The 15,413-nt window shown below is 51.4% G+C and overlaps 2 protein-coding genes across 4 annotated transcripts in view; one reads left to right on the forward strand and one right to left on the reverse strand.

Moving 5' to 3' along the window:
- The window catches only part of Tmem255b (transmembrane protein 255B), a 44,279-nt gene that overhangs the window by 23,776 nt on the left and 5,090 nt on the right, over positions 1-15,413 (forward strand). For 2 of the 3 annotated variants that reach the window (XM_052751717.1, XM_052751718.1), the window contains 2 exons: positions 1,332-1,491; positions 2,356-2,499. In XM_052751717.1, the coding sequence (XP_052607677.1) occupies positions 1,332-1,491; positions 2,356-2,499 (304 nt within the window). Of the gene's footprint in view, positions 1-1,331; positions 1,492-2,355; positions 2,500-6,596; positions 8,454-15,413 lie in introns of those variants that run through there. The other variant, XM_052751719.1, reaches the window with a different exon arrangement.
- Positions 10,867-15,413, reverse strand: part of Gas6 (growth arrest specific 6) — a 32,177-nt gene continuing 27,630 nt past the window's right edge. The window contains exons 13-15 of the mRNA XM_052751715.1: positions 13,571-13,743; positions 12,053-12,281; positions 10,867-11,408 (exon numbers count right to left, since the gene is read on the reverse strand). Coding sequence (XP_052607675.1) covers positions 11,254-11,408; positions 12,053-12,281; positions 13,571-13,743 — 557 coding nt within the window. The 3' untranslated portion in view covers positions 10,867-11,253. The remainder of the gene's footprint in view (positions 11,409-12,052; positions 12,282-13,570; positions 13,744-15,413) is intronic.

Below are 15,413 nucleotides of genomic sequence, written 5' to 3' on the forward strand. Positions count from 1 at the left end.
GTTATTGGAGAGTTAGCATGTGGTTGAACATTCAGATTATGGCTAATGCTAAGGGTAAGGCTATGGCTAGGGCTGGTGTTTGGTTATGTTTGGTGTTGGCATTGAGTTGAATTTAGTCTTAGGTCTATGGCTAAAGTTAGATTCAAAGTTAATTCTAGAGTTGGGGCTAGCTTAGGGTTGGATATGCTTGTAATTACAGTTAAGACCACAGTCGTGTGGTTGTGCTTGGTTTGAGGGTGTAGGGTCATGTGAAAGGTTAGGGGTGACGTTGGGCTGGGGTTAGGGTTAATGTTAATGCTAGGCGTTTGGGGTTAGTGTTAGGATTTTGACTTGAGATAGGGCTTGGGTTAGGGACTAGGGCCAGTTTATGCTTACGTTTAGGGATTGGTTTAATGGTAGAATTTGGATATGGATAGAACTATGGTTTGGTTTAAATTTGGTGTTGGTCTTAGGATTATGATAGGTGAAATTTTATCGTTAGAGCTACCACTGTGGTTAGAATTAGTAATTTGTCGGTGTTGTAGTTAGGATGAGGGATAGGGATAGGACCAGGGTTAGGGTTTGGTTTTGGTTTGGAATGGGGACCTGATAGGATTCGGGTTAAGGCTATGACTAGTGATATATTTAGGCTTTGGGTTTAGGTTGTGTTTGGAATTGTAGTTTTAAGACTATGGATAATCACTTGGTTGGACATTTGACTGGTAAGTTTGGGCTCTGGGTTATTTTCATAGCCATGACTGCCTCTAGAGCGGTCTTAGCCTTGTTGTTAGGGTTAGCTTTTCTTCAGGGAAAGTGTTTGGGTATAGCTACTTTCATGATTAGAGTTGTTTATGTTTTTGGGGGTGTCAAGACTACTCTAGCTTTAAGATTGTAGTTGGGGATTATGGTTAGGCTTAAGGCCAGTAGTAAGGCTGCCTAAAGCCCCACTCTGCTCTCTCCCTTCAAGAGTCAGAGTGGCCCCAAGTCTCCTGGGTTTCTCCGGTTTGGAAGCTGAGAGCTTCCATGGCTCCTTTACTAACTACCCACCAGCCCTTTACTAACTACCCACCAGCCCTTTACTAACTACCGGACTGCCCCGGGGTAATGTTCATGACTGTGGCTCTAAGCTATGAGGGCTTACTGGCTAGACACAGCTTTAGCTCACAGAGTGGTCCCCTGACTATGGCATGATGTCCTGGGCTGTTGCCTGACAACAGTTCCTACGCATAGGTTGGTCTACTGGCCATGGATCTGGCACTCAGTGGTGGTCATCTAACCACAGATCTAACACTTGGGGGTCACCTGGCCGCGCTCTAGCGATGAGGGCAGTAACTTTGCTCCCCCTCTCGTAGCACAGAGTCCTCCCCTGCCTACTATGAATTTGTGGGTGTGCGGAGCTGCCAGGATGTGGTCCACCTGTACCGGCTGCTCTGGGTGTCCACAGTGCTGAATGTCCTGGGCCTGTGCCTTGGCATTATCACAGCGGCAGTCCTGGGAGCCTTCAAGGACATGGTGAGTAGTACCAGCCTACGTGTTTCCAGCCAGGCGGTCATAGCCCAGAGCTCAGTGGCTCTCTTGACAAAAGACCTAAACTCCCGAGTGACCGGCATGTCAGATGGTAACTCGGATTACCAATCACTTGCCCTGGAAACTGTACTTGATCACCTGCTGGTTGAGTCTTCTCCCATCCTCTGAGGCGGCAGAACTTGTCGCCATCTAAGAATGGAACTCACCTGCAAAGCTACCCTGTCACTGTGAGGCCCATGATTGCCTGGGTTGGTCATGGTTCTGGGTAGGCTTGGATTCCATTTGAACAAGCTGGATGGGAGAACTGAAATTCACCCACACCTACCTCTCTCTGAGCCAGCCCTACTGAACCTGCCCTAGAGCTCTGGCCTGCTACCCTTTCATCACTGGGTAGAATTGTCCTTGTGTCCTTTCAGGGTCCATGGCAAGCCCTTTAGGGGTTCTTCCAGATCCACAGGGCTGCAGAACACATTCTGGGCTGTTCTTCTTGTGCTCAGCCAGTTGTCCTGGGGCTTTGGCCTTTGGTTGCAGCCCAGAGTTGCTGCTTAGCTCTTTGTTCTCAGATTTCTTGTTGCCAAGGAAATTTAGGGATGTCTCTTTAGAACCTGAATTCCCACAGTCTAGTTCTTGGGCTCTACCAGGCTGCCTCTTCTGGTGGCAGCTCCAGGTGGTGACTCCAACCCAGAGACCATATGTAAGGATGTGGAACTTTCTGTGAAGTCATGAAGAGAGGGCTGGCCTATTCTTCATGGCTTGGGTTAGGGCTCCCCAGAGGACCAAGCTGTAGTAATGCCTTGAATGGGTTTGAGGGTGCATCGGCTTGGATAGTCACTTCCTCTTTCTTCACAGGTCCCTCTGTCTCAACTGGCCTATGGCCCATCTCCACCACCTCAGATCCTCTACAACCCTGCCCAGCAGATCCTAGCCTACACTGGCTTGTGCCCTCCATCTATGACTGTGCCAACCTGTTCCTCCTACCCTCTGCCACTTCAGGTAGGCAAGTGTTACCTGCTGGGGTTGGGGATGCTGTGGAGTCAGTGGTTGTTTCTGTGGGCTCCTTAGTACACAGGGTACGGCTGTGAGTAGAGAAGGATGTGCTTTGATCTAGATGATGGAGACTGGGATCATTATGGAGTGGATCATACCATTTTCGAGGTGTATTACTGCTCATGGCCCTAGTAACCTATGAGAGTATTCTTCCTACTGGAAGAACCATTTATTTTTATATACTGTTTTTAGCTGCTTTATACACTGTCTATCTTAGCATGAACTGTCCTTATATAGGCCGGGGGAACTGAGGACGCCACTGGCTGCCTGGGTTCTGAACTCTTGTAATGACACTGAGTGTTCTAAGTGGACCCAGGTGCATGCCAACATCCACTGAAATTTATCTACAAAGCTACCAACCCTGTAAGGCTCATGTGCCCAGTGCTGTGGACCATGAGGCCATCGGGGGAGGAGGTCTGGAATAAGATCTTGTTTGAACAGGGCTTTGCCTCTATTCCACGCTTGGCTTTGGCTTGTTGATGTCCTCTGAAGCTCTGGTGGCCATGAATGAAAGGGTCCTGGCTGTCCAGTGGTATTGACTTGGACTTTGCACTGTGGACTTGTGGTCCTCCTGCCTTGCTTCTTAGCACTGTGAGGTGCCAGGCAGGCCCTGTCCTCTACCTACCTGTGCAGAAACCCCCAGTCATGGCAACCAAACCATCTGTAGACATTGCTCGGTGTCTCCTGCGGGGAGATAGAGAACAGGCCTAGACCAACCTTTCTAGATGGGGTGATGCCCGCTCATGCAGCCTGGCTGCTCGGTGGCTTGTCTTACGGCACTAATAGAAGCAGTTGTGTTGAGTGTATCTCTGTGTCATCACACTCCGCTGAAATGAGATTCTTTGACCTGTGGGCTCTGGTGAATGGAGTGAAGTCATTTGTTTTGAAGTCACATGTTCTCAGGTATCCCCCAGGAGACCTGCACCTAGTGAGCCACACAAAAGTCAAGGGAGGCCTTGCCAAGCCAAAGGACTGTTTGGGGAGGGCTTGAGTGTCGAGCTCTGACCATCTTGGATAGAGAAAGCTGTCAGGGCCCCAGGACTGACCCAGCATAGTGACCAGGTGTGAGCAATACTTGGGAGTCTTTCGATCATCTGGGCTCCACATTTGTGAAGTGTGGGGGCTGGTAGCAGGTACAGCTGGAAGAAGCCATGGGAACCCCAAGAAGTACAGCTTCCTTCTGTTTTCTGGGGCTCACTGGTGCCCTGGACTCAGAAAGGTGAGGTCACTGTACCGCTGCGCTACCCACTCCAAGGTCCCTTTTCTCTGTACTTCCACTTCCTCTGCTTCTCTGCAAAAGGAGCTAGCTGGGGCTGTAATCCCTGGATTTCTTGGTTCTTTTTGGGTCTGTTGCAGTGTTGGGGAGTGGGTCTGGACTCTCAGTGTGGCACCCCCAGGCTGTGCTAGTGGGATTTCCCAAAGGGAACTGGGCTCTCATCCACTGGAATCACAGAGACCTCAAGTCAAGGAACGTAAGACCCTGTGGGTAAAGCCTACCTCAGGACCATCTCCGCTCTCTGGAACACTGGAAGCAGCTATGTCTAGGGTCAGGAAGTAAGATGGTTCAAGGCCATCAGCAGGAGCAGCTGCAGCTCCAAGGCCTCTGCCTTTCCATGGAACTTCCTGCGTTGGCCTCGAGAAGGATCTCCCTGGTCTCCACACAAGGAAGGATGCTATCATCTCAGGCCACAGCTTGTCCTGGGACCTGCTCCTCTCTCCTGGTCTTTTATCAGATCCACATGTGAGACACTTAGGACTGTCTCTGGATAGACCCAATGGGTCTCCCTTAGCTGGCCCGGCTGCCTTTGGACACACGCAGCCACTAAATCACGTAGATGCCAAGAACAACTCCAGAGCACAGCCTGAGGAGGCTGTCTTCTCTCAGAACACGTGATGCTCCGCGGGGGATGATGATGATGAGGGGTTCCATTTCCTCCTGCCTGATGTCTGGAGTGTTTGGGCCAGCCCTGGTGCCTGCCTACCCCTCTGTCTTGAAGGCCTGGCCTGAGGAAGAAGGGACTGCTGTGGAGGGCCTACCAGCCTGCTCTCGAAGAGTGTGAGGCTCCCCATGAAGTGCTCATCCCTGTTCCACATAGAAAAGGACAAATGCCCCCTGTGGTGGTGTTCAAGGGGCGGTCTTTCACCATGGACACATTTTGGGAGCCTGGAAGATGACCTGCCAAGTCCCATGGGTGCTCTTTTCTTCTCCTACCTTCTGGGACCTCTGTTGCAGAGAGTGGATGCCTCCCTTCCTCCCAGAGGAGGGCTGGGGGCCCCGTGTTCGGGGCTAAGCAGCTTTCACAGCAGCATGTGTGGGAGTATAATTGCCACATATGCTTAGTAATCAGATTTCTGTGGAACAGGCATATCGGATGAGCCCGTGTGCTTCCGAAGAACAACAGCATGGATGCCGTCTCCACTGGTCAACCGACGGAAGGAGATACTTTAAGTGTCCTGTTGAAGTCATTAGCAGCCAGCAAACATCCCTGAAATTATTCCTATTAAGGAGGGAGTGAGATGGCTGTGTGGGGGTGTTTTGTGAAGTTAGTCAAAAGAAAACCTTTAAAGGGGCCTGTCCCAACACCCAGCAGTTTGCTCAGTGTGACACTTGAGTTTAGCCTGAATGGTATTGCTGGGGTGGTCCTCTCCATGTGGGCAGGGCCTGCCTTCACGAGGCCTTGTTTAGGGAGGCAGTTTCACCCAAGTTTCCTAGTGGTTTGTTCTGTGGCTCCTGGTGGCTTGATCTACGATTCTTGGTGGTTTATCCTGAGGTTCCTGGTGGCTTATTCTGTGGTTCCTGGTGGTTTATCCTGTGGTTCCTGGGGGCTTGCTCTGTGATTCTTGGTGATTTATCCTGAGGTTCCTGGTGGCTTATTCTGTGGTTCCTGGTGGTTTGTCCTGTGGTCTCTGGTGGTTTATCCTGTGGTTCCTAGGAGCTTGCTCTCTGGTTCCTAAGGGCTTGCTTCATGGCTTATGTATCTGCTTTTTTTTTTTTCTTTTTCAGAAAAGAGCAGAATGGCTAGGGTGAGAAGCCCATCCTAGTAGACCTAAAAGGATGATGATCTTTGGACATGCACTGGCCCCTGTGGTCAGAAGGATGCACACACAGATTGGAGAGAGAAACAGGAGAAAATTCCCGAGCTAGCAGTTGAATCACACAGGAGTCACTTTTAAAAACTCACTTCAAAATTTGCTTTATTTTTTTTTTAAAATGCTGATTTTAAGTTTCAAACTTCTAGGACTTAAGAGGGGAAAAGAAAAATAAGAAGACTTAGAAAAGATTTACTTCAGATCTGTGCTGTTCCCTAAATTTCTCCTCTCACATTAACTCATCCTTGATTTTGGGGGTGTCTGTTGAGGTTCCTCAGAGACACAATACCAAAAGGTGTGTATACATGAGAGACAGACTTGTTTAGTGACTGGCTTTCATGAGTGGAGTCGAGGCTGGTTCACTATCCCCAGGACCAGGGAAATACTGTTGAAACTGTAACCCATGGTCACACTCGGGCAGGATTCCATTCTCCTTGAGGGTCACTGCCTTTTTTCTTAAGGTCTGCAACCAATTGGACCAGACTCTCCAACAGTAGGGAGCTGTTTAAATGTTGACTGCCTCTGAAAAATGCCTTTCTTAAACTTCTAGACTATGGCTGACCACATTTGGTCCCTGACCTATTAACCACCACGCTGTGTTGGGAATGTTAATGATCTTGCTCTCTTCAGTGAGTGCCAAGGATCTGGCTCTAGGCTGTCCCTGGTTCTTCTAGTCAGTGCTGGTGAAAGTTGACAGGGCTAAGCAGGCCAGGAAGTCTGGAGCTTGGGAGACCTTCCCGGGGAGTCCCCGGCAGCTTTAGAAGTCAAGTTTGTGTCACTCAGGCACAGACAGGCCGACGCTTGACCTCTCTTAGCTGTTCCTAGGCCTGGGAGGCTTCCTGGGGGTCCTGGTCTGGTAGGGTGCTGGGCCGAGGCGAGACTGGTATATATTCTGGATGGTGTAGCCGAGCCCCCCACCTGCTGATCAAGGACGCCTCTCTGTTTAATTGCAGCCCTCCAGTGCCCTGCCGGCCTCGTCCTCTGCTGACCTCTCTCGGCCTGAGGACACAGAGTCTCTCTCTCAGTGCAACTCCAGCCATGGGCATTCTCCTAATGCTCCTTCACTCTGCACACCAACCTACTTCCTCCCGGGGGAGAAGCCTCCCCCCTATGCACCCTGACACAGAGGCAGTAGATTAAAAAGTAACTTGGTTTGGGGGTTGCCAGAAATAAAACAAAAATAATAAAGCCATCCATAGGAAGTCTGCTTCCGCAGCCAGCCTCGGAGAGGATTCAGAAAGTATCTCGAAGCTGCGCACTGCTCTTGGACACACCCTGTGCCAGCACAGGCCAGGACCAGAGGCGGAAGCAGAGCCTCTGCTGTACCCCTCCCCCACATGAAGACAGCAGCAAACCATACTAGACCCTAGTCCCGTCATCCAGAAGGGCTTCTCTGCACCTGCCGTCACTCACGGCTGCGTCATCTCTCGTCTCCTTGGTTATCAATTGCTATTATCCTGCAAAGGGAAGGGAGCCAGGCATCTCTTTTGGTGAAGATCGTTCCTTCAGGAAATGCATTACAGGTTGACAGGCTTCTATGAGCACGTCCCCGAGAAGGAACAAACCGAACCACTTCTGTGAGCATGTCCCCAAGAAGGAACAGACCGAACCCCTGAGCTCTACTTTTCTGTTTTGAAGGAAAACAAGCTTTGAGTAGATACCTAAAGCTACTTCTAGAGGTCTTTGAGTTCTGCCTCTGTGTAAGATCCACCTTTTGGTGGACTCCAAATCTCACACTCATTTTTCCCTGTGGTGCTCTGCTAACTTGTGGCCACTGGTTTATTCATTAATTAGCTGTTGTGTGGGCACTGGGGCCTTTCTTCCCCCTCTTTATGAGGTCCAGAACTAGCAGGTGGGGATGGAGGACCAGTCTGTGAAGATGTAGCTCCTGCGCCCCCTGCTGGTCAAGGCCGCTCTGTCCAGCAGATCTCACGAGGGCAGGCTAGAGAGGTTTTCTAAACAGGGTTTCCCACAAGGGCCCACAACACAGGTCCATGTAGGAAGGTGATGACAGGTCTGTCTGTGGAGAAGATGTGCTGCAGCTGCTCACCGATCCCTGAAGGGCTGAGACAGCCACTGGTTTCTGAGGACTGGTCACTGTGCACTCTTCATTTTATTGAGAAAGTATCTTGGTTTCTATTTGATACTGACGGACCTTGGATCTAGCACAGTCTTGCTTCCCTACAACATCCAGGAGCTTGGCCTCTGCCTCTCTACGACCCTGGACCAATATCAAACAATATTCTGCTGACTTATATTTACACCAATGTATATACTAGGATATTTAACACCTCTTTGGACTCCAGTTTCAGAGGCAATTGTGAACGGCTCCTTAGAATTGAACCTGGAGGCAACAGGACAAAATCCTCTATATTTGGAGGGGGCCTTGGGCACTGCTCCTTGATGGGGTCAGTGGCGAGTTGGCTCTGGTCCCTGCCTTGCATCTACCCAGCATGCACAGTCAAGCATCTCTACCAAGGGGCTTGGACATGCCACCGTGCTGGCTGTGGAAGAAGTATCCTACACAGCAACGGCAAGACTCCTGTCGCTTGTGGGGGTGAGGTTCAGGATGACGAGAATGACCAGAGGCACAGAGGTGCAAGGAGCCGCATAGTGGGCTTTTTTTTTTTCTTTTTTTTTTTTTTAAACAGGACTGGGCCAAAGAACACGTCATCCATGTAATGACCACACAGAGAAGAGCCAAGGTCTGGAGGCTGATGGGAGGAGGGTTTCCAAGGCACTGGAGCCTCCCTGGTGCAGGGCCCCCACACTTCCCTATTTACTTTAATATTATAGCACCTCAGTTTTGTATTCAGTAGTCCTGTGTCCTGGGCCCAATGGGATCGACTTCTGAACTTCCTAAAGCTGGCCCCCAGGTCTCTGAAGAACAACAGAACCGCATGTCTGGGTATAGAGCCCATGCCCACTGGAGGCAAGAACTATTGAGAAACGTTGCATGCCAAGGTCAATAGTTTTGTTCATTGCCACAAAAAATATCTTTCTCCCTCGTCTTGGAGAATGTAAGGTTCTGTACCCTAGTCTCCAGACCTGCCCTCACAAGCCACACTAACCTACAGCGTGGGCAGATGCTCTCCAGTGTCCTTGCCTTTGTGTGGACAAGGCTGGGAAGCCAGCTGGAGCCTGCAGGCTCAGTGGCTTCTGGCCCAGCCCTTGATGGCTTTGCCTCTTTGAATGTCACCTGAGGGTCTGCTCTGTGCTTGGTTTCTGCTCTGGTTAGTGAGATTTGCTCATGGCCACCCGTTGTCACTGAATCTATCACTTGCATCTGCTTTTGGATCGATGGGAGATGGGGTTGTCCTGAGTCTGCGGTATGGTACCAGCTGATGACTCACATGAGTGTGTGTGGTCCTGTAGGTGGTGGGCCATGCCCCACTGGTGAGAGACACTGAGCTAAGCTTTTCTGCTTTACCAGATTAGCCTGCCGGAGTCAGGGTTCCACTTGCACCCTCTCCTCTGTGGGTCACAGAGCCCTTAAAGCTCTGCTTCTCAAGACCCAGTATCAATAGCCTGGTAATGGATGGCATGGGTCCACAGACACGCCTCTGTGTGCACATCCTTGTTGATCAGCAGAGGATGCTCTGTCGGGCCTGCCTGGGTCTCCTCCTTGTTTCTCTCTCCGGTGGTCACTCTGTCAGGTTTGTAGGAAGTCATTGTCTGTTCTGGACAGGGACCCTGCGATCCTGGGTGTCTCCACTACCTTCAGTTAGAGCACATAGCATTCCTTTATGTTTAAATGCATGAGCTGCAGGCTTTGTGATAAGAAATACAGTGAAGTGGTCTCCTGCCCTGAGACAGTGGTTTCTAAAAGGTGACTTTGCCCTAGGTATATTTGGAAAAATCTGGAGACACATTTTTTTTTTTTTTTTTACCAGAGTATTTGTCTGCAAGAGCAATGTGATAGAACCTGAGGGAGGATGGGGTGCTGACAATCCTGAATGCGTGGGAGGGACCCAGGCTCAAGAAACAGCCTCAAGGATACAAGAGCAATGCAAAAATGCTGAAAGTCCTTCCCTAGAAAAGGAATTTTGCAGTCAACTCAGATGATAAAGACCATACAATCCATCCCACCCTCTTCCTCCAAACAGTCCGCACCATCCCTCAAGTCTCCTGGTGCTTCCCTTGGTGCTCTGTAGTTTGGCCACCTGGACCCAGGGGAGCAAGGAGCCCATGGTAGGCAGCTGGCAGATGCATTATTGCTTTGTTTGGCAGGAGATGGTATAAGGCTTGGTGCCAGCCGAGGCTGAGGCTGCAACCTCAGGGAAGAGAGGTGTCTGTGTTCTTCCCGCACACTGGTGTTGCCTCCCTAAGGCAGATAAGGAATGCCAAATATGTGGCTCCCCCTCTCTCATCTGTGTGGTTGAGCTCCAAACCAGCATTTGTCCTACTCTGTTCTTGGCCTCATGACCTTCTGGAGAGAATTGGGGCTGGTTGGAGGGCACTCATGAGAACATTCCAGGAAAACATTCCAGAGTTGCCTCCAACACAAGGAAAAACCACTGAAGGTCTGGGGATGCTGTCTCACCAGCTGAAGACATATCTGGCCTCTGGGAGGCTGTGGGCTGCTGAGGCTGCCTGAGGACAGAGGCAGCGAGGAATCCTGGGCAGGACTGTACTCCATACCTTGTCAGAGCTGTGCTCAACAGTGTTGTTCCTGTCCTGTCTTCACCAGAGTTTCCAGGATGCTGGGGTTAAGATCAGTGGCTCCCAACTTCTTCCCTTATTAACAAACAGCAGCCTGGAGACACTGAGTAAGCTTCTGTTTCTTGTGCCTCCCGCTGCCCAGGGACGGTGCAGCTCCCTCAGCTCTGCTCGTAGCTTTGAAACAGAAAACCAGACCTTTTCTTTTAAATGAACAGAGGCAGCCAAGAGAGGCAAATGGCCAGTATAGGAAGAGATCAGAGAATATGTACAGGTTGATACACGACATACTGGGTGCCAGGGGCAGTTTTAAGAAGGGTTCTATGTGTGGGGCTGATGGCAGAGCCATGCAGGACTGTCTGCACTTGCAGAATTAACCGAGGCACTGCGGCTTGCTGGTGAACCCTGGCTCCAGCCCTTGCCATCATTCTTGTGAAGAGAGACTCCTGGGGTAGGCCACAGCAGCTGTGGGCCTGTGTCATGATGCGCTCAAAGCCCTTTGACCCTGAAGGCAGCTCAGTTCTGAGACACCTCCAGGACAGAGAGACAGAGACCAACCCAGGGTTAAAAAGGTTTCTGTAAATATTTTATTTTTCCATATTTCAGAATCAGAAAGAAGCATGTGGTAATAAAAATAACAGAATTATTTTCTTCAAATCCACTCAGCTGCAAACTGCTGGCCCTGCAGCCCCACCCTCGCCAGCCAGCTCCCAGCAGGCCAAGGGGCTCTCTGAGCAGCCGCTGACCTGAAGCCAGTCCCATTATGTACAGATATGTTACAAGGCAAAGAAATCTCTCAAGAAAAACCAGCCATGAGGGCAGCAGCCCACCCACTCCAGTGTTGGAGGATTTGCTCAAGAGGAGCCAGTGCTGTGTGTCCATACCTCTGCTCCCCTTTGTCTGCAGGAAGGTGCAAAGGCCTCTTGTGCATGGGTACTAGAGCAGCTTGATCTAGAGTGTGGCATGTTCCACAGGCGGGCAGGAGTGTGAGGTGATGTCACTGTGCTTGTAGGCGGCCTCATCCAGGTCCAGGGTCTTCTGGTTTACCTCCAGGGTCATACATCCACGGTAGAATGCCGTGACAGGTGCAGAAGTGACTGGAACATCTGAGCGGTAGGAGACCAAACATTGAGCAGAGCTACATCCAGGGAGTACCACTTACCGCCCTCGATGTTGCGCAGGGCATTTCCTCTTCAGGGTACCATCCCATGGGGATACAGATCTGTCCAGGCATAATGCATCTTTACCCCTCGACCTCCCAGGCATGCATATGATCTCTCTGCATTATGAGTTCCCATGCTTCAGGGACTACAGGCTCTTAGCTCCTTTGAAGCCTTATTGGTTAAAAAAAAAAATCTGTTTGCTAAAAGTAAAGACCTGTCCTAGCAAAAGGCCTTGGGCCTCTCTACAGCTCCTACCCATGTTCCACCGCTGGGCCTGTGTAGGTTGGCTGCCCCTGGCAGTCATAGTCAGGTACCTGACTCTTGTATCACCTGCTAATCCTCCCCTCTGTTTGGTTTCCTGGGTTCCCAGACAACACTTCCCAGTTGGTGACCCAGAGAAAGGACTGTACTACTAAGAGCTCCCCGCACCCCAACCCCAGCACAGAAGCCAGTGAATGTCAGCCTGCATTTATATTTCCCATAACTAGAACCCCGTCTCCATCATTATCACCGGCCATGTGCGAAGCAAGTCAGCCATACTGGTTGAGGTGATGCCCGCCATGGGCATTAGGCCAGAGTGCTCCTACCTGGCAGGCCTCCAACAAAGGTGAGCACAGTGCCTTGCAGATGTTTCCCTAGTGTGTCCAGTCTCTCCTGCAGCTGGGCAGCACTCACTTCACTCTGGCCCTTGGTACCGTCCACTTCCAGGGTGGCCTCACCATCCCGAAGGGAGACGATGACTACGTGTTCCTGGCTGTCGCACACTTTGAGTTCCATCAGTGCCAGGGCAACGTCCTCCACTGCCAGGACCACCAGCTGCAGGGCACACCAGTGCAGTGCTCAGGGGATACAGAAGCATAGGAGCTACGTGGGGTCAGTGCACCCCCGTTCTGTCCTACTAGTCTCTGGGCTTCAGAGGCTGGCCACCTCAACACTAGCCCCTTAGGGGGGATGGTAACCTTGCAACCCTGGGTATGAGGATGTCTAGGAACCCTGGTACTTTCCTATCCTGGGGTTCGCTTTCTTTGCAATGTAAAGCAGGGAGCAGCTGAGAGGTGATAGGGGGGATGCCTCAGTGGATAAGAGTACTTCCTTGGATTTTCTCCCCAGCATCCATATAGCTCACAACCATCTCTAACTCCAGTTCTAGGAGATCTGCGGCTCTCTCCTGGTCTCCACAGGCACATAGTATGCATACCCATAAAATCTTTTAAAGTCCCTGGGAAACTGTGAGGACTTGAGTCACCCAGCCTGAGCTGACTTCTCAAAAGGGTGTGAAAGGACACATCTGTAGCTGTGCTTCCAGCATGGGGAAGAGCACACACTCTGCCTGGCCTCTCCGGGGTGAATAGTCAGTGCTGGCAGTAGTTCATCATACATGCTAGGGCTGGTCCCCTTGGTGGTATGTAGCATGGCTATGATGCTAATTATGACTAATTAGTATAAGGAGCCAGCATGGCTCTATGGCCTGGGCAGGTGGGGGATAGAAACCCTCCTGCCTGACCCACATTTCTCTTTGGGACATGAGAGAGGAAGACAGACTTCCTTTCAATAGCCTCATGTTCTATAAGAGACCAGCAGAGTCTTCAGTTAGGGAGGGCTCTGTCTGAAGGACAGCTGAATCCAGGGCCTCGCCCACCATGAGCATCTGATAAGTTATCAGAGGTTAGTGGGTCTGACTCTGAAAGAAACGAACTGTCCCTGAGTCATATGAATCACTGCTCTAGTGTGGGACACCCTGCACCATGGCCCAGCAGTAGCTCAGATGAAGGAGTCAGACCCTGGCTGCACCACCCGCCCCCTTGGCCAGCAGTGATGTGGCTTCCCAGTCCTGCCTGTGTGATGGTACTGCAGCCTTGGCCCCAAAGCCGGAGAGCGCCACCTTGCTCTGTGTACTCAGACCTGGGGAGAGATCTGGGTCTGGGAAGTAACCTCCAGGGCAGGGAAAGGTTGTTCAAGTCAATAGCCCAGAGAGTGGGCAGAGCCTCAGGACTTTTCCTTGAAGGGGAAGGGTGGGGGTCAAACGGGGGTTGCTCGGACCTCTGGGTAGCCTAGTCAAGGCCGGCCCCATATTCTAGCTGCTTCTGTGCGCCATTCAATTCTACCTGTTTCTTGAGCTTCTTTGTAGAGTGGTAGTCGACCAGGGCCACAGAGAGGGGGACGACGTGGTTGTCACCCACCAGTGCTAGCAGCACCCCCGTGTCAGTGGCAGGGCGAATCCGGGCCACAATCTCTACTTCCCAGGTGGTCTCCGTGCCGACATCCAGCGATGTCCGGGCTGCAATGAAAGCGGCACATTACAAGGCCATACAAGGGGCAGAGAGGCGACGGTAGCAACTCAGACTGGAGTGCCCCAAGGGACAGCTCTGCACACCCCGGGAGGGGCCCTCCTGGTGAAAAGGCCAGCGAGGAAGGAAGTATGCACCAAGACCGGACCTCCAAGACCTGCCAGTGTCTCAACAGCCAGCATGCAGGAAGAGAGTGAGACAACCTCCACCCCTGAGTGTAGACCATCGACACTAGACACAGGGGATGGCTGCTCCCCTCTTCCAAGTGCCTTCCAGGTAACAAAGACCGATCCGGGGAGCCACAAGGCCAGCGCCAACGGCCATCCACTGCCCTGCTTTCACATCTCCCCCTGCAGAGTTCACGAAGCATCTGCCGTAGCTCCAGAAGACACTGAAGCATGCATGGTGGCAGGCACTTACGAGGCCATGCCCATGAACAGATGTTGTGAGACGCATCGCTCCAGCAAGCCCTATGTGTGTCTGTGCTCTGGGTGGCATGGCTTGGCATTCCAGAGCCTTATGTCATGAACTCATTCTCACACCATGCACATGGGGGCCTTGTGTCTAAGACACAGCTAGGCGACACTTCATGTCATCTGTATCTAAGGTTATACACTGAAGCGGACAGGTGGATTCTGTTTCTTCCAGGGCAAACAGCTTGTACTCCCCACCATGGGGAAGCCCTTCACGGACTGAAGAATGCCATAGACTAGAGAGAGCTGCTGTGAGTGAATCAAGGTTGGCACACACTTGGTCAGCCTCACTGCTCTCTATGGTGTGTGGGAGGCTCTGGAGCTGGCGTATTCTCCGCTCCCTACCATCTATCAAATCAAGTCCTCTGCCCTCTCCTACATGACATCTATAGGGGTGAATTCTCAATAGTTCATTGAGTATATGAATATAAATTGCAAAAGATAATAAAAAACACTTTGTCGTGACTGAAGAGGTCAATGTACCTTAGCTGGCAGGTTCTCAGCCAAGACACCAGACCTTGCCTGTGTGCTAAGTTTCCTCAGCATGGTGACTCTCAGATGTCCTTACTTTTTCTCAGAACTTGAGGTTGAAGGGCCCCAAAATGACCCCCAAAGAAATTACGGGTTCTGCTTTAAAGGAGCCAAAGACCTGAGTGTCCACCCTTCTGCCCCCGGGTCATCCCCTGGGGACGGGTGGCTCTCGGTTCCAGCACTGGCCTGTCCACGCATCAAAGAGAGGCAGATCTCATGCATCCTCCCTCCCCGATCCTGTTTTTTGAGAAGCACAGCAGAAGACACTTTTGCCAGGCCCCATCCTGCTGCAGAGCCCCTTCCAAGGGTGACACAGACTGGCCTTCCTGACTTCATGTTCCTTCCACCTTTCCATTGCCTCTGATTGCTAAGCCTCATGAAGTCACTGGCCAGTGAAGGCCGGGCACGCTTCTGAGAATTGTCACGTGCGTTCGGACATGTCCAACCGTCCAGATTTTCTTCCAGGTAGCCCCCTCCCTACACAGGCCTGCCCATTCTACCACTTTCTGGCCATTGGACCATGTCTCCATCACTTCCTCCTCCATGGCTAACTCTATGTGACGTCCAGTGAGTTGTCCTGGGAGCTGAGCCCTGCCCCAGCTTGTGGGGAGCCAGCTTGTCACTGAGGTAGGAACCATTTAGATGGATGGATGCCC

The sequence above is a fragment of the Peromyscus californicus genome, unplaced genomic scaffold, assembly GCF_007827085.1.
Source record: "Peromyscus californicus insignis strain IS unplaced genomic scaffold, ASM782708v3 Scaffold_23__1_contigs__length_62951481, whole genome shotgun sequence".
Taxonomy (NCBI): Eukaryota; Metazoa; Chordata; class Mammalia; order Rodentia; family Cricetidae; genus Peromyscus; species Peromyscus californicus.